This window comes from Ylistrum balloti, unplaced genomic scaffold (genome assembly GCF_031769215.1).
Source record: "Ylistrum balloti isolate Yb309-2 unplaced genomic scaffold, AGI_CSIRO_Ybal_v1 Utg370222, whole genome shotgun sequence".
Taxonomy (NCBI): Eukaryota; Metazoa; Mollusca; class Bivalvia; order Pectinida; family Pectinidae; genus Ylistrum; species Ylistrum balloti.
The window spans coordinates 601,367-620,249 of record NW_026782186.1 but is presented as its reverse complement, the minus strand read 5'-3'; the positions used below and the strand labels follow the sequence as shown (position 1 = coordinate 620,249).

At 34.7% G+C, this 18,883-nt stretch overlaps 1 protein-coding gene across 1 annotated transcript; it reads left to right on the top strand.

The window, feature by feature from the left end:
• Positions 1-15,207: 15,207 nt before the first annotated feature.
• On the top strand, positions 15,208-18,666 carry LOC132551849 (uncharacterized). Its single transcript, XM_060215993.1, has 2 exons — positions 15,208-15,397; positions 18,302-18,666. The coding sequence occupies exons 1-2, from the start codon at positions 15,208-15,210 to the stop codon at positions 18,664-18,666; spliced, it is 555 nt and encodes a 184-aa protein (XP_060071976.1).
• Positions 18,667-18,883: the final 217 nt, after the last annotated feature.

Here is an 18,883-nt window from a genome sequence, read left to right as displayed (position 1 = left end):
TCACCATTGAAAAAAATAGGGTGCATGATCTTTATCCGGTCACTTAGCCATAACAGGTGAGCTGAACGTCGGACGTTTAACGAACACGGTTCAGTAGTTATCTATCTATAGAGCACAACGACTCTTGTCATCAACAGCAATACTCAGAGGAACAAACTGGTGTAATATACTTTAAAGTTTCAATTAGTCTCATGTTTTTGTTAAATCAACTTTTAAATTTCAATTAGTCTCATGTTTTTGTTATATCAACTTTTAAAATTCATTAAGTCTCGCGTTTTTGCTAAATCAACATTTCAAATTAATTAAATCTCGTGTTTTTGTTAAATCAACTTTTAAAATTCATTAAGTCTCGTCTCATTAAGTCTGAGACCATTGAACGTGTCATAGAGGCTTGCTACCGCTAAGACATTGAACGAGTCCTAGAGGCTCTCTACAGCTGAGACATTGAACGTGTCTTAGAGTCTCTCTACAGCTGAGACATTGAACGTGTCTTAGAGGCTCTCTACAGCTGAGATATTGAACGTGTCTTAGAGGCTCGCTACAGCTGAGACATTGAACGTGTCCTAGAGGCTCTCTACAGCTGAGATATTGAACGTGTACTAGAGGCTCGCTACAGCTGTGACATTGAACGTGTCTTAGAGGCTCTCTACAGCTGAGACATTGAACGTGTCTTAGAGGCTCTCTACAGCTGAGACATTGAACGTGTCTTAGAGGCTCTCTACAGCTGAGACATTGAACGTGTCCTAGAGGCTCTCTACAGCTGAGATATTGAACGTGTCTTAGAGGCTCTCTACAGCTGAGATATTGAACGTGTACTAGAGGCTCGCTACAGCTGTGACATTGAACGTGTCCTAGAGGCTCGTTACAGCTTAGACCATTTAACGTGTCTGAGAGGCTCTCTACAGCTGAGACATTGAACGTGTCCTAGAGGTTCGCTACAGCTGAGACATTGAACGTGTCTTAGAGGCTCGCTACAGCTGAGACATTGAACGTGTCTTAGAGGCTGTTATAACCTCTAATTTGATACTTTTGTAAATCTGAAATCGACCCAACCATTTCGGAGATTGCAGAGAAAACGGACACAAATGATCGATTTGTATCGTCATTTAAAAAAAGGATTTTCATCTGAAAAAAATGCTGTTGCCTAGGTTGTCCTGTCATACCATTGACCTGAAATTAATAACATAAGTTTGACAAATTGACATTATCCCTTGTGAAATTAGAGAACATTTATACAATAATCTATACTTCAGGATTAATTAGTAAACACCAGAATGTGCCCACGGATATTGTCATCCGGAATTCTAATTGTACCGTGGGGTCCACTTGACTCGTTGGCACAAACGTCGACTATGAAATATGCCAGATAAACCATATTTACAATGTTTAATCAATAACATACTAGTAAAGTAACGAAGGCGTCGCTCCGGGGAAAAGTATTAGAACTACAGTGTTCTTTAAGATTATACATATTTCTCTCAGTTTGACGGCTAGGTTTACGTTATGTCACCTTTTAGGTATAGAAAAAAAATTCAGTCAGTTTGTATGTTTTCAGTTTTATAAAAAAATTAACAAACAACACACTTTTAGGCTATTTTAAGATTACCAAAAAACAAAAACAAAATTTTTTTTCTGTAGTACAGTATCGGCTGTTAATCTTTAAATAATAGGTTTTAAATAGAGCAACGCCCAGTGACGATACATCATATTAAACATATGAATGAAATATATTTGTTATTACTGAAGACAATATTAAATTTCCTATTTATTACATTTTCACAGGCGAAATGACCTAATTAAGGAGGTATTTAGGACACAATCATATGGACTGAGATGATACTGATGTTTTTAAAATACTGAACATGAACCTTAACCCAAATACACCTTTATTTGTATGTTTGACATGTGAACACCATACTTCTAACTTTAATTTCTAGTCCTGATATAAATTATAATTTTGTTTAACTTACAATTTTCGTTCTCAAAACATCTTTATTATACATGTTGGGGTATGATCCTCCTCGAATCAGTCTCTGTAAATAGGATCAGTAACATACATCACAGTCATAGGAGAAATAAAAAAAAATAGCACCTGTTTCTGGATCTGACCTCAGCTTAAGGTCATATTACTACAGTGCCTGCTGATAATGAGAAAAAAATGTCACAGATGTCTATGTTTACTTAGGAAGATATTAACTAAATTAAATAACGCTGTTGCTAATAAAGAGGTTGTAACCTTTTCTGTCTCATGTATTCCACCTTTACTGCGTGATATATTTATCACTTATGACCGATCTCTGTATAACGAAGCTGTACACCCGAAGATATGCATTACGCTAGTATTATATTTTGTATATTCACTTTCGTGCAAATATCAAATGTTCTATCTGATTGTGTAGATATCGGCTCTGAATTTCAGGGGAAATTATACATTGGGAAACTAGAAACCAAAAGGATCTTACAAAAGGAAAGTCCTTATTCTTTTAGAGGCTGTGTTAAAGAATGCTGGCTACAACATAGATGTAAAGTCGTCACTTACCATAAGATTGAGATGACCTGTGACCTTGGAGACGGTCTATTATCAGTCCTGAACACTAGCGATCATAATTACGTCACTAGTTTTAGAAGCAGCTGGCCGAGGATCTTAGTAAGTAACGTAATGTTTTTGTGATAAATATATTGTGTTGTGTTTTTAAAAACGATGTCAAATATCAGTGTAATACTTTCTATTTGAGGGAGATATCGCATCAGGGGTACTGACTATATTCACATATTTAAACATATGTAAATAATGCCGTTCACGTGAAATTTACAAACGGAAATGATTTTAAAATCACACAAAAGTGTGATAAGATTCTAAAGTGGTACTCTAAGTTGATAATCAAAGTTTTACTGTAAAAATGAGCACTTCTCACATTTCTCTTCATTTCGGTTGACCTAGATTTACAGGGACATCCTAGATCTGTTTTTATTTAAACATATTTTATTGAACAATTGCAATGGGATTGGACATAAGTTTTCCAACTTATCTTATCCCTTTCTCCATAAAATTTGACAAAAATACATAATAACATGTTTAAATACATAATTACACGGAGAGAGAGAGAGAGAGAGAGAGAGAGAGAGAGAGAGAGAGAGAGAGAGAGAGAGAGAGCGAGAGAGAGAGAGAGAGAGAGAGAGTCACATTCAATGAAATCCCTATTTTACTTTTTTTGCAATTAAGAGATATCATCATCTTTGCTTAATTTCTGATCTCATATATAAGTAAATCTAATTAAATTCTCAAAGAGAGGTTGTAACTGTCTTATTAATAGATTTCGATTATGAATGTATTTGGGACAAACATCTAAATAGTAATAAAAGTTTTCACATGGGTTGCTGCATCTACATTCAGCTGTATTACCTGGGTGTCCTGCTGGGTGTCTACATAAGTGTGATGGTGTAACGACTGGTTTCTAGGGTCAATAAAATGTGACTAGGTGGGGTGTCCTGCTGGGTGTCTACATAAGTGTGATGGTGTAACGACTGGTTTCTAGGGTCAATAAAATGTGACTAGGTGGGATGTCCTGCTGGGTGTCTACATAAGTGTGATGGTGTAACGACTGGTTTTCTAGGGTCAGTAAAATGTGACTAGGTGGGGTGTCCTGCTGGGTGTCTACATAAGTGTGATGGTGTAACGACTGGTTTTATAGGGTCAGTAAAATGTGACTAGGTGGGGTGTCCTGCTGGGTGTCTACATAAGTGTGATGGTGTAACGACTGGTTTTATAGGGTCAGTAAAATGTGACTAGGTGGGGTGTCCTGCTGGGTGTCTACATAAGTGTGATGGTGTAACGACTGGTTTTATAGGGTCAGTAAAATGTGACTAGGTGGGGTGTCCTGTTGGGTGTCTACATAAGTGTGATGGTGTAACGACTGGTTTTATAGGGTCAGTAAAATGTGACTAGGTGGGGTGTCCTGCTGGGTGTCTACATAAGTGTGATGGTGTAACGACTGGTTTTCTAGGGTCAGTAAAATGTGACTAGGTGGGTGTCCTGTTGGGTGTCTACATAAGTGTGATGGTGTAACGACTGGTTTTCTAGGGTCAGTAAAATGTGACTAGGTGGGGTGTCCTGCTGGGTGTCTACATAAGTGTGATGGTGTAACGACTGGTTTTATAGGGTCAGTAAAATGTGACTAGGTGGGGTGTCCTGCTGGGTGTCTACATAAGTGTGATGGTGTAACGACTGGTTTTCTAGAGAATTGTAAAATGAGACCGGTTGGGATGTTCTTTTGGAGGCTTGTGGCAGTTTACATCAGTGTGGTTGTACAACGAATGGTTTGCCAGATGTCAGTATAATGAGACATTCTGCGATATATTTTATTGTGGTAACAATGTATAGTCGGCTATCACATGGATAGTCTCTGAACATATACGCAACACATGCACTCCCCTCGTATGAATAACAAGGCCGTCCTTAAATGACCTTGGTTATAGGAAGTTAAGCAATGTAAACGAATCTTCCTTTTGTTTCAAATGGCGACTGCCGTCTATGAAGACGCTTAAAAATATGTTATGACTCTCCATGTACGATTTCAGGAGGATCTGTAAATATTTCTTATGTTCTTACTCTGCCATACTTACAACTAATGTTATTGGTTTGTTACATCAAAATATCGAAACAATAAAGCAATTCCTCAGATGGAATTAATATCTTTAAAAAATGTGCAACGCCTCACCTGGATTGGTATTGTTCTTTTCGTTAGTCCTGATTTTCTCCCTTTTACTTCCAAGGTTTCAGTCTGTATGATCCTAGCATCACTGACGCGTCCTAAAAGGACGAAATAGCTGTATCATGTAGGACCTCATTATTTGGCTCTGCTGAGTCTGATCCTGAAGTTGCATGAAAAGGTGATATGCATATGTGTTTTTTTGTATAATCTTTTTACACATAGGACTTTGCTGGTAACTGTAAAACCAACAATTGCTCGTTAACTGAAAGATGTGTGTCCTTGCGGAGCGGCAAACATCACTGTGTCGGTAAGTATTTGTAGTGTTTGCAGTTTGTTATTGACATTAAAAATGGATTGGATGCATTTTTCTTTCTCGATTTCATAAACTATCTTATCATGACACAAATGTAGACTTTCCCTGTTAACTCAGATGTGGAAATCCCTGTAAAGTCACCAAAGATACAGACATTTCCAGTTAAAATTTATCATAAAGTTACCATTGATACACATCTTTCAAGTTAAAATTTGACACAGAGTTACCATAGATACAGACATTTCCAGTTAAAAGCTATCATAGAGTTACCATAGTTACAGACATTTCAAGTTAAAAGTTATCACAGATTTACCATAGATACAGACATTTCGAGTTAAAAGTTATCATAGAGTTACCATAGATACAGACATTTCCAGTTAAAATCTATCATAGAGTTACCATAGGTACAGACATTTCCAGTTAAAAGTTATCATTGAGTTACCATAGATACAGACAATTCCACTTAAACTGTAACATTGAGTTACCATAGATACAGACATTTCCAGTTAAACTGTATCATAGAGTTACCATAGATACAGACATTTCCTGTTACAATCTATCATAGAGTTACCATAGATACAGACATTTCCAGAAAATTTACCATAGTTAGTTATCCATAGATCATACCATAGATACAGACATTTCCAGTTAAACTGTATCATAGAGTTACCATAGATACAGACATTTCCAGTTAAACTGTATCATAGAGTTACCATAGATACAGACATTTCCAGTTAAACTGTATCATAGAGTTACCATAGATACAGACATTTCCAGTTAAACTGTATCATAGAGTTACCATAGATACAGACATTTCCAGTTAAACTGTATCATAGAGTTACCATAGATACAGACATTTCCAGTTAAACTGTATCATAGAGTTACCATAGATACAGACATTTCCAGTTAAACTGTATCATAGAGTTACCATAGATACAGACATTTCCAGTTAAACTGTATCATAGAGTTACCATAGATACAGACATTTCCAGTTAAACTGTATCATAGAGTTACCATAGATACAGACATTTCCAGTTAAACTGTATCATAGAGTTACCATAGATACAGACATTTCCAGTTAAACTGTATCATAGAGTTACCATAGATACAGACATTTCCTGTTACAATCTATCATAGAGTTACCATAGATACAGACATTTCCAGTTAAAATTTATCATAGTGTTACCATAGATACAGACAATACCATAGATACAGACATTTCCAGTTAAACTGTATCATAGAGTTACCATAGATACAGACATTTCCAGTTAAACTGTAACATAGAGTTACCATAGATACAGACATTTCCAGTTAAACTGTATCATAGAGTTCATAGAGTTACATAGATACAGACATTTCCAGTTAAACTGTATCATAGAGTTACCATAGATACAGACATTTCCAGTTAAACTGTATCATAGAGTTACCATAGATACAGACATTTCCAGACATTTCAGACATTTCCAGTTAAACTGTATCATAGAGTTACCATAGATACAGACATTTCCAGTTAAACTGTATCATAGAGTTACCATAGATACAGACATTTCCAGTTAAACTGTATCATAGAGTTACCATAGATACAGACATTTCCAGTTAAACTGTATCGTAGAGTTACCATAGATACAGACATTTCCAGTTAAACTGTATCATAGAGTTACCATAGATACAGACATTTCCAGTTAAACTGTATCATAGAGTTACCATAGATACATTTCCAGTTAAACTGTATCAGAGTTACCATAGATACAGACATTTCCAGTTAAACTGTATCATAGAGTTACCATAGATACAGACATTTCCAGTTAAACTGTATCATAGAGTTACCATAGATACAGACATTTCCTGTTAAACTGTATCATAGAGTTACCATAGATACAGACATTTCCAGTTAAACTGTATCATAGAGTTACCATAGATACAGACATTTCCAGTTAAAATCTATCGTAGAGTTACCATAGATGCAGACATTTCCAGTTAAACTGTATCATAGAGTTACCATAGATACAGACAATTCCACTTAAACTGTAACATAGAGTTACCATAGATACAGACATTTCCAGTTAAACTGTATCATAGAGTTACCATAGATACAGACATTTCCAGTTAAACTGTATCATAGAGTTACCATAGATACAGACATTTCCAGTTAAACTGTATCATAGAGTTACCATAGATACAGACATTTCCAGTTAAAATGTGATCATAGAGTTACCATAGATACAGACATTTCCAGTTAAACTGTACATAGAGTTACCATAGATACATTTCCAGTTAAACTGTATCATAGAGTTACCATAGATACAGACATTTCCAGTTAAACTGTATCATACATTTCCAGTTAAACTGTTACCATAGATACAGACATTTCCAGTTAAACTGTATCATAGAGTTACCATAGATACAGACATTTCCAGTTAAACTGTATCATAGAGTTACCATAGATACAGACATTTCCAGTTAAACTGTATCATAGAGTTACCATAGATACAGACATTTCCAGTTAAACTGTATCATAGAGTTACCATAGATACAGACATTTCCAGTTAAACTGTATCATAGAGTTACCATAGATACAGACATTTCCAGTTAAACTGTATCATAGAGTTACCATAGATACAGACATTTCCAGTTAAACTGTATCATAGAGTTACCATAGATACAGACATTTCCAGTTAAAATTGATCGTAGAGTTACCATAGATGCAGACATTTCCAGTTAAACTGTATCACAGAGTTACCATAGATACAGACATTTCCAGTTAAACCATAGATTACCATAGATACAGACATTTCCAGTTAAACTGTATCATAGAGTTACCATAGATACAGACATTTCCAGTTAAACTGTATCATAGAGTTACCATAGATACAGACATTTCCAGTTAAAATGTATCATAGAGTTACCATAGATACAGACATTTCCAGTTAAACTGTATCATAGAGTTACCATAGATACAGACATTTCCAGTTAAACTGTATCATAGAGTTACCATAGATACAGACATTTCCAGTTAAACTGATAGAGTTACCATAGATACAGACATTTCCAGTTAAACTGTATCATAGAGTTACCATAGATACAGACATTTCCAGTTAAACTGTATCATAGAGTTACCATAGATACAGACATTTCCAGTTAAACTGTATCATAGAGTTACCATAGATACAGACATTTCCAGTTAAACTGTATCATAGAGTTACCATAGATACAGACATTTCCAGTTAAACTGTATCATAGAGTTACCATAGATACAGACATTTCCAGTTAAACTGTATCATAGAGTTACCATAGATACAGACATTTCCAGTTAAACTGTATCATAGAGTTACCATAGATACAGACATTTCCATTAAACTGTATATAGAGTTACCATAGACATTTCCAGTTAAACTGTATCATAGAGTTACCATAGATACAGACATTTCCTGTTAAACTGTATCATAGAGTTACCATAGATACAGACATTTCCAGTTAAACTGTATCATAGATTTACCATAGATACAGACATTTCCAGTTAAACTGTATCATAGAGTTACCATAGATAGAGTTACCATAGATACAGACATTTCCTGTTAAACTGTATCATAGAGTTACCATAGATACAGACATTTCCAGTTAAACTGTATCATAGAGTTACCATAGATACAGACATTTCCAGTTAAACTGTATCATAGAGTTACCATAGATACAGACATTTCCAGTTAAACTGTATCATAGAGTTACCATAGATACAGACATTTCTAGTTAAACTGTATCATAGAGTTACATAGATACAGACATTTCCACCTGTATAGATAGATTACCATAGATACAGACATTTCCTTAAACTGTATATTCCTGTTAAACTGTATCATAGAGTTACCATAGATACAGACATTTCCAGTTAAACTGTATCATAGAGTTACCATAGATACAGACATTTCCAGTTAAACTGTATCATAGAGTTACCATAGATACAGACATTTCCAGTTAAACTGTATCATAGAGTTACCATAGATACAGACATTTCCAGTTAAACTGTATCATAGAGTTACCATAGATACAGACATTTCCAGTTAAACTGTATCATAGACATTTCCAGTTAAACTGTATCATAGAGTTACCATAGATACAGACATTTCCAGTTAAACTGTATCATAGAGTTACCATAGATACAGACATTTCCAGTTAAACTGTATCATAGAGTTACCATAGATACAGACATTTCCAGTTAAACTGTATCATAGAGTTACCATAGATACAGACATTTCCAGTTAAACTGTATCATAGAGTTACCATAGATACAGACATTTCCAGTTAAACTGTATCATAGAGTTACCATAGATACAGACATTTCCAGTTAAACTGTATCATAGAGTTACCATAGATACAGACATTTCCAGTTAAACTGTATCATAGAGTTACCATAGATATAGACATTTCCAGTTAAACTGTATCATAGAGTTACCATAGATACAGACATTTCCAGTTAAACTGTATCTTACCATAGATACAGACATTTCCAGTTAAACTGTATAGAGAGTTACCATAGATACAGACATTTCCAGTTAAACTGTATCATAGAGTTACCATATTTCCATGTATCATAGACATTTCCAGTTAAACTGTATCATAGAGTTACCATAGATACAGACATTTCCAGTTAAACTGTAACATAGAGTTACCATAGATACAGACATTTCCAGTTAAACTGTATCATAGAGTTATCATAGATACAGACATTTCCAGTTAAACTGTACTGTATCATTTCCAGTTAAACTGTAGAGTTACCATAGATACAGACATTTCCAGTTAAACTGTATCATAGAGTTACCATAGATACAGACATTTCCAGTTAAAATTTATCATAGTGTTACCATAGATACAGACAATTCCACTTAAACTGTAACATAGAGTTACCATAGATACAGACATTTCCTGTTAAACTGTATCATAGAGTTACCATAGATACAGACATTTCCTGTTATAATTTATAATAGAGTTACCACAGATACAGACATTTCAAGTTAAAATCTAACATAGAGTTTCCATAGATACAGACTTTTGAGTTAAAATTTATCCGACAGTTGCCATAGATACAGACATTTCCTGCTAAAATCTATCATAGAGTTACCATAGATACAGACATTTCCAGTTAAAATCTATCATAGAGTTACCATAGATACAGACATTTCCTGTTAAAAAAAAGTATGAAATAATTATTTTTCCATGTCAGTACAAAAAACCAACACATTCTGCTTTATGTAAACTAGAGTAATAGGTAGCCAAACACGTTAGTAAAATAAACTGTGCATTAAGAGTTACGATAATCTTAATAACAGATGAAGACACTCTTATGGTTTATGTAACTTGTACGGCAAATACCATTTCTTGTCTGCAGGAGTAACATCGTTAACATCCCTCGAATATCATCTGTAGAACCTACAATTCTTGTTTCCATAGAGTTAACATGCGATGCAGGCTGGGTGGTGTTTGGAATAAAGTGTTATTACTTTCAAAATCAAGGACTAACTTGGAAGCAGGCCGAGGTAAAGTTGTGAAATTAAATACTTTTTGTTACGTATGATAAAAAAAAAAAAAAAAAACAATCACATTTTTCTGTTTTATTACGTAACGATGATAGAAATAGAAAAAAAACTGAAAAATTTAAAAACACGTGACATTTCTCACTTGGATTGACCAATATTTACATGGTGGATGTCGTCGATAAAGTAGAAGACGCTTACTCTGACGGAACACTCGGTCTTGTTCTCCTTGTACTTTTTCGCGAGTCTCCGTGTAAACTTTCTTTTGTTCATATTTTGCCCTAGTTTTAATGAATTTTGATTATGTTGCCATATTGGTATTTTCTTGAGTTTGAATTTTGAAGGAGGACAATGTCGTAATTTGTTTCTTATGTGTGTATTTGTTTCAATGGTTGTGATGTGTTCTCAACTCCGTTATTTGATATTATCTATTTCAGGCAGATTGTGTTGCCCATGGAGGTCACTTAGCTACAGTGGACACTCGGGCAATCAATAATTTCCTCACAATGGAGAAAACTCGAAGAAGTATGGAATGCAATTTTATTTTGTATTTGATGAAATGTGTTGACATGCATGTTCTTTCTTACGTTGATAACTAAGATCTCTGTTAGCATCTCTGTTTTTTATGTTCCCCGAAAATTTTTGGGGGAGCATATAGTCGCTGCCATGTCCATCCGTCTTCCGTGTCCGGAGTATAACTTTGCCCACAGGTAAGGAAGGGTCCGAAACTTGGTGTATACATGTGTCCTACTAAAACGATGTGCAGTGTACAAAAATTAAGAGCCATAGATCCTTCAATTATTTAAGAGTTATAGCCCTTTCTCCGGGGCATAACTTTGCCTACATTTCAATAATCTAGAGTATTGAAGCGTGGCGAGTTATTTGCCCTTTGTTGAAATTTTGTGTAGCGAGTATAGCTTTGCTTACATTAAAACTAGGATAATAGAACATAGATCGTACTAAGAAAATGTGTAGTACACCTTCGGGCACTGCAACCCCTTAATTACAGATTTTTTTTACCTTTGTTAAAACGTTGTGTTCAATAATATTTTAGTATGTTTTGTAGAAACTTGATTTTGTTTTTAAACTTTCTTTTCTACTATGAAGTCAGTTTCGATACATGCATTCCATTTTTGCATTCAATATTACATGTGACTTTTCCGCCGTACAACATTCCTAACTGCTTTAGCGTTTGCCATACGACTTCATTTGATTTCTTTAAAATAAAATTTCATGTTTGTCGCTGGATGGTTCCAATAAATATGTTTCTATTCGTCTCAAGGACTACCACAAGTCATGATAGCTGCCAACGATATCATTAATGAAGGTGACTGGCGGTGGAGCAAATTTGGACCTAAAATCCATTATTTCAACTGGAAGGACGACGCACCAGATGACTGGCATTCGTCCGAGGATTGTTGTGTGATATCCTATTCTGGAAAGTGGGACGATGTGCCATGTTTCAATGCCTTACCTTACGTTTGCGAGAAATATTTCCTTTGACAATTGATTTTGAATTGTATTGTTCAGCGAACCGATTATGAAGCATTCCTAACACAGATTCACTTCTGGGCATTGATCATCTCGTAAAGACTGTGATGTTTTTGGGCGGGTTCAGTAGCTTTATCTAGTGGATTAGTCGTGAACCGAAAAGTGGGGAACCAATAACAAAAGAATCCAAATTCTTCTATAAAATGGTTTTATTTGATTTTGAAACAATTTCAAAGTAATCATCACCAAATAATTATTACGACATGCTTTAGAATATCCTATGTTGAAAATTATTGTAAAATATTAAATTCTGCAATTAAATCTGGCATATTTTGAATTTTTCCCGAAGTCTTCGTTTGCATTGCAATAAATACAAGAGGCCTAGTGGCCTTGACGGTCACCTGAGATAAGCAATATTGAATATGAAGGTTAAAGGAGAGTTATCAAGTGTCATGAAACAGATATTGTGACACTGAATATAGACAGTGTCAATACATGCATACCATCAAAACTGTCATCCTATACTGATAATTCTAGTTATTTCCAGTGAGCAGTAACCAACGTTATCTTCAAAAATACAATGTTTAAATGAAAATTACAGTAATTAAAGGGATACCAATAAAAACGAGAAGTGTTAAAATTATTCAATAAAACGGGTTTATTTGATTTTGAAACACCAATTTCAAAACAATCAGCACGAGATAATCTGTATTCTTCTGCTTGGTTTAATCATGGCAACATTTAAATATGAATATTTTAGTGTTAATTTTACGTTGAAAGAAATTTCAGTTAACGCCATCCTTAGTTGTTCTTGTCCGTCGCCAGTTCAGCCATTTATACATAACACAATTCATATGTATTGAAATGCCGAGATAGCCGATAGAACTTAGTCTTTGGTGTTACTTTTTAGATGCAAAAATGCGACCTTCTTATAGAATAGTAGAAGACAAATTAATCTTAATTAATCTTCTACTAATTGTGTTATACGAACTTCAATGCAATTGATATTACCGACATGACGAACATGTTCCCCATATAAAGGCCCTTCTTGTAGTTGTATAACAAGTTTGAGGCAGCGTTTTGAGATACCGAATATCAAAAATAAATCCTCGGATACGATCTAAAAATGGTTGTTTGAAAATTTATAACTATATATAATATTGCCAGAAGGAAACGAAGGTCAGTGACTTTGAGATCAAAAAGTTTAATTATGGAAATCCAAATTGTTGACATGTGCCGGCGCTTTGTTGTAGATGCAGCATGTGTTCTTTCTTAAGTGTCTTCCCCTAAAAGATATTATTTCTATATTGAAATATCCATAAAAGATAGTGTCTGTCTGCTGGTGGACAATTAAGTCTCCTGACGCTTGCTGTAACCCCGTTAGTCAATTAATCTTTCAGGAGCCCTCGTGTAAATATTTCTTTTGTTCATATTTTGCATTTATTTTATGAAAAGTGAGTTTGGATTATGATGATGTTGCCATGTCGGTATTTTTAAAATTCGTTTGAATAGTATCACTATTGAGAATAAATAACGCACATGACATTTTGTAGAATATCCAATTTTGAAAATTAATGTAAGTTATTAAATTTTGATATTTATTCTGACATATTTAAACATTTTCCCCGAAGTCTTCTTCTGAATTGCAAATAAATAAAAGGCTGAACATCGTTCTATAAGGAAGAAACAGCTGTACGGTGCAGATATTTCACTCTAATTATATTCCTCATTGAAAGGCTCTATCCAATTGTCTCCATGGTGACATGCATGATTATTGTAGTCGGCATTGCTGTAAAATGTCGGGAAACTCTAAACACGCACTATTTTGTAGGAAAATGACCAAATGACAGTGTCTGGATATCAGTGAAATATAAAGGTATTCATACAATTATAAGGCAGGAACAGATAGATGAAGAACAATTCATATTCTTCTAAACTTTCGCACTTCATAATACAGCATGTTATAGTGCCACGTCACTAGTTTCCGCTTACACAAAGTAGAACCCGCAATTACAATGGGGTTAATAGTTCGACAGTATTAAACTCCACCGTGTGCGCCAGTGCTCTCGTGTTTCGTTTTAAGCCGTGAAAATTGAGGTGTCTCAGGAATGTAAAAAGTCTGTGAGGCCCGCTTTTGTGTCCCGATATATAATCTTCCTAATTTGTTCATGTCAAACTTTCTGTTTTACACAAGAGAAAATAAGGAAAAAGAGTGATTGGAAGTGGGGTTTTGAGATACCAAAAGGGGTATGGTAAATTACAGATATGATTTGCTGTTTTCAAAATTGGCTAAATCAACTAACATGATACAAGGTTTGACTTTGAAATCATTTATACATTAAACAGATATAAATGAACAAAGAATAATAGAAATTCAATCGATCGTCACTTTAAAAATGTTTATTAAAATGATAAAGACCAAAATCTTTCAGATAACCTAGAATTTTATAAATCTGAAGCGTTATAAAAAGGGTCCTTAAACTTGTAAAGTTACGAGAAAAATAATACCACTATTGTAATCAACTTGGCGGATTCTGATGTTCGTACTAAAGTGCAGTCGACGTCCGAACATTTTCACGACCCACAATTGCAATCCTTAGGAATGATTGAACTAACATGATTGTTAATAGCACGATGGTGGAAAGCCATTGTCATCAGACATGATTTTAGTCGTTCATAATAATGTTGTAATGTTAATACAAAACGTACTAACGTAGGCACACATAAACAACGCGATGAGTTCATCAGCAATTTTGAAAATTGATAAGATTCCGTGATTGACTATCAGACTCGGAAACTTATATATCCAAATGCTTATTTTCGTTGTTCAATTTGATATAATTTTAGTACCAACATCTGCGAATACGTTCAGTAGATAAATGGTTTCCACCATAGCGTACAAGATCGTAAAAAGATTTAAATAAGAAGACCTGGATTAGTACATAGTCTTTACCTGTTCTTTGTTATACCTATGCCAGGTCAATTGCCCGTGTCACGGTAAGGAATTCGACAGGTACAAATTTGACAGGTATGTTTACACACCTCGGACCGAGTGACTGCCAGAAATGTAGACGCCACTTTACCTATGTGGAGTAACGTTAGCAGTTTACAGTTGATCTGGTAGCGTGTTTATGTGCATTTCTTCAAAGCTACTTGTAACATTATGAAGTCATATCCTGACGATAGGAAATATGTTCGGAACAACATTATCGGGGGTGTTATTACATGTGTAGTCACGTGCATATTGGGATTTATGTTGCTGCCAGCACCCATGCCACGACTGGAGACGGTGTCCATGAGAATTCTTTACTGTTTACGCTGGCAAATATGGTCCGTTCTAACATTAACAGCAGGTAAGTTTTACCAACACGTTGGTGTTTCTAAATATTTACATTTAAGATCATTTCTAGCAGATATTACAGTGATATTGTCTTTGTTTATCATGTATGTGTTCGTTTTCATCAATTGATTCCTTAACTACAGAACATCTATTTATTTTATAAAGTCTGATGTTCCGTTTACTTTCTTATCAAACTATAATTTGTATCATATAATTTGCTGGAATGAACAACACACGATAGATTAATTGGAATCAGCTGGTATGTAAACATGTAGATAACAGACACAGCAACCAATTTACAAATGTAAAGTGAGCTGTTTTGGTTCGAGGACAAAAAACATTATTTCCGAATTGTTTGAAATTTACTGTCGAATGAAAGCTCAGTTGGTTACGTCAATTCGGCAAACATCTAGCGATTCCTTTCAATGAGCTAACACTTTACTTCAATAAGCCATTAGTAATATGACATGTTGTACTATTACAAGGCAGTAGCGGCACATAACTCTTGATGGTATTGTAATTACCGATTTCCGGGGGCGTTTATTTTCGTCGAATTAGTATTAAATGTTAGTCATTGAATGTATTAATCCGCGAGCAATTTTTATTGTAAAATCCTGATTTCGCCGTGCTCAGAGCATGTGATATCAACGTTTATAATTCTTAGATTTTTCAATGATCAATAGTTGAAAAATTTTAAGAATTATAACAGTTGATATCAACAAAATTTATCCACGAAATCAAGCACTAAAAAGATCCTATACTTCGAGCACGGCAAAAACAGGATTTTACAATATAAACAAGGCCGATGTATATCCACTTTATCACATACTTTGAGCACGGCAAAAACAGGATTTTACAATATAAACAAGGCCGATGTATATCCACTTTATCACATACTTTGAGCACGGCAAAAACAGGATTTTACAATACAAACAAAGCCGATGTATATCCACTTTATCACATACTTTGAGCACGGCAAAAACAGGATTTTACAATATAAACAAGGCCGATGTATATCCACTTTATCACATACTTTGAGCACGGCAAAAACAGGATTTTACAATACAAACAAGCCGATGTATATCCACTTTATCACATACTTTGAGCACGGCAAAAACAGGATTTTACAATACAAACAAAGCCGATATATCCACTTTATCACATACTTTGAGCACGGCAAAAACAAGGATTTTACTTTAATACAAACAAGAGCCGATTTTACAATACAAACAAAGCCGATGTATATCCACTTTATCACATACTTTGAGCACGGCAAAAACAGGATTTTACAATACAAACAAGGCCGATGTATATCCACTTTATCACATACTTTGAGCACGGCAAAAACAGGATTTTACAATACAAACAAGCCGATGTATATCCACTTTATCACATACTTTGAGCACGGCAAAAACAGGATTTTACAATACAAACAAGGCCGATGTATATCCACTTTATCACATACTTTGAGCACGGCAAAAACAGGATTTTACAATACAAACAAGGCCGATGTATATCCACTTTATCGCATACTTTGAGCATGGCAAAAACAGGATTTTACAATACAAACAAATATGTAAATTATGACTCTAGTATAGACAATGTCATCCATATATAATGTAACCATCGTTATATACGTAATACAAAAATGACAAACATCAAATATACCCAACCTTTGTCGACCTGACCAGTAAGACCTCACTCATCGCTTGTCATATTCATTTAAATTGTGCCGATTTGTTCAGATTTTGCATATGTTATTATTGTATTCCTTTATAGACGTTTATTTGTTTGTCTTTACAAGCGATTTATCAAATTTCTGTATTGATCGAAAATGAATAACAATGATGCTTATCAGATTTATCACTTCAATACACCACTCACACAAAACATGTTATCAATATATCGATATCATTCGTATCTTTTACAGTGAACAAATAAGAAGAAAATTGTTTATATCTATATCTATATAAAACAAATGAGTTTATCTTATCACCATTATATTATCATTATATTCGTAACTACTCATCCACAAAGAGACCTTTAGACATATGGCCGACATCGCCAAGTAATACTTCTCAATGACATCTCAATGACATCTCTATAACGACTCTATGACGACCGTAAAACGTCCCATTAATTCAATATCAAAAGGCCTTATCCTTTTATCGTGATTTCCGTGCAAGAAGTCATACATACAGGCTGGTAATACAGGGTTTCTAAAGATGAAAGTTGATAAAAATTATGGGCAAGTTTTACGGTTGTCATAGTGACCTCATGGAGATATATTCTGCTTTTTTCACGATATGAAGCTAATCATTATCGTGACATTCGTAACGGATACCGAACAACGCCTCAATATTCTCGGCAGAGGCGTGAGCTATCCACCTCGCCATTGAATATATTCAAACAAAGTAATGAGAGCTGTTATTTATTCAGACTCTCTGTACTACAAGTCTTAGCAACAGAAATATGGGAAATGTTTTCATTTGTAATATATTAATACTATATCATGAACTTGCTTTTAACTTTAAGTAAAACGAAGTTTAAAAAGCGATAAAGCTTCCTTTGCGGCACGATCTGCTTTTTCATTGCCTGGTATTCCCATGTGTCCAGGAACCATGCAAAAAGCAATACGAACTTTAAAGGCAAGTCCATGACATAGTATTAATGTTTACTAGTGAAAATATTTTCGATATTTCTATTGCTAAGACTTTGAAGTACAGAAAGAGAGTCTGAACAGATAACAGCTGTCATTACTTGGTGTGAACATATTCAAGGACAAAGCGAAAAACTTTAATTCTTTGAAATACAATTCAATACTTTTAGAAGTTATCCTTGAAAATTACTTTAGGGCATATTATTCGAACAGGGATATTCTAAAATAAACTATATACTATCTATATTGTAATTACAGGTATTTTTGTGGTTGCCAATAAGCGATTCTTCACCAGCGCCATTGACCCAATTGAAGGACGCGGGGAACATCTGATCGAGGTCCACAAGCGATATATACAGAATACCATGGAACAGCTAGTGTTACACGTGGCTTCTTCCGCACTCCTGGCATCTTTTCTCTCACCAGAATCCATGATGATCATCCCGATAAGGGTCTTTCTTTTCGTCTTTGGTCGAGTGACGTTTTGGTATGGGTACATGAAATCTCCGATAAAAAGAGCCTTCGGTTTCCAGGTGACGTTCGCTCCCAGTGTTGTATCATTGTTGTATTGTGCATTTTGTTTTTGTAATTCTGGTCCAGCTTTTGCTTTATATGAAACCTGATGCATAAAGTTACGCTAATATTATCCAAAAAATCCTCATCTGGTAGAGTGTTCAGAAAACAAGATTTTTTTTTGTTAAAAATGAACAAAAAAACGTCGTTGTGCTAGGTCGGTATGTGTGTTCTCACAGTTCTGACCAAGTGGTAGTAATGGACAATATGATAAGAAAACAAGATGGTTTTGTTAGAAATTAACAAACATCATCGCTGTTCTATGTC

Coding starts and splice junctions, on each gene's coding strand:
- LOC132551849 (XM_060215993.1), top strand. CDS start 15,208: ATGAAGTCATATCCTGACGATAGGAAATATGTTCGGAACAACATTATC. Junction 15,398..18,301: donor CGTTCTAACATTAACAGCAG/GTAAGTTTTACC, acceptor TTGTAATTACAG/GTATTTTTGTGGTTGCCAAT.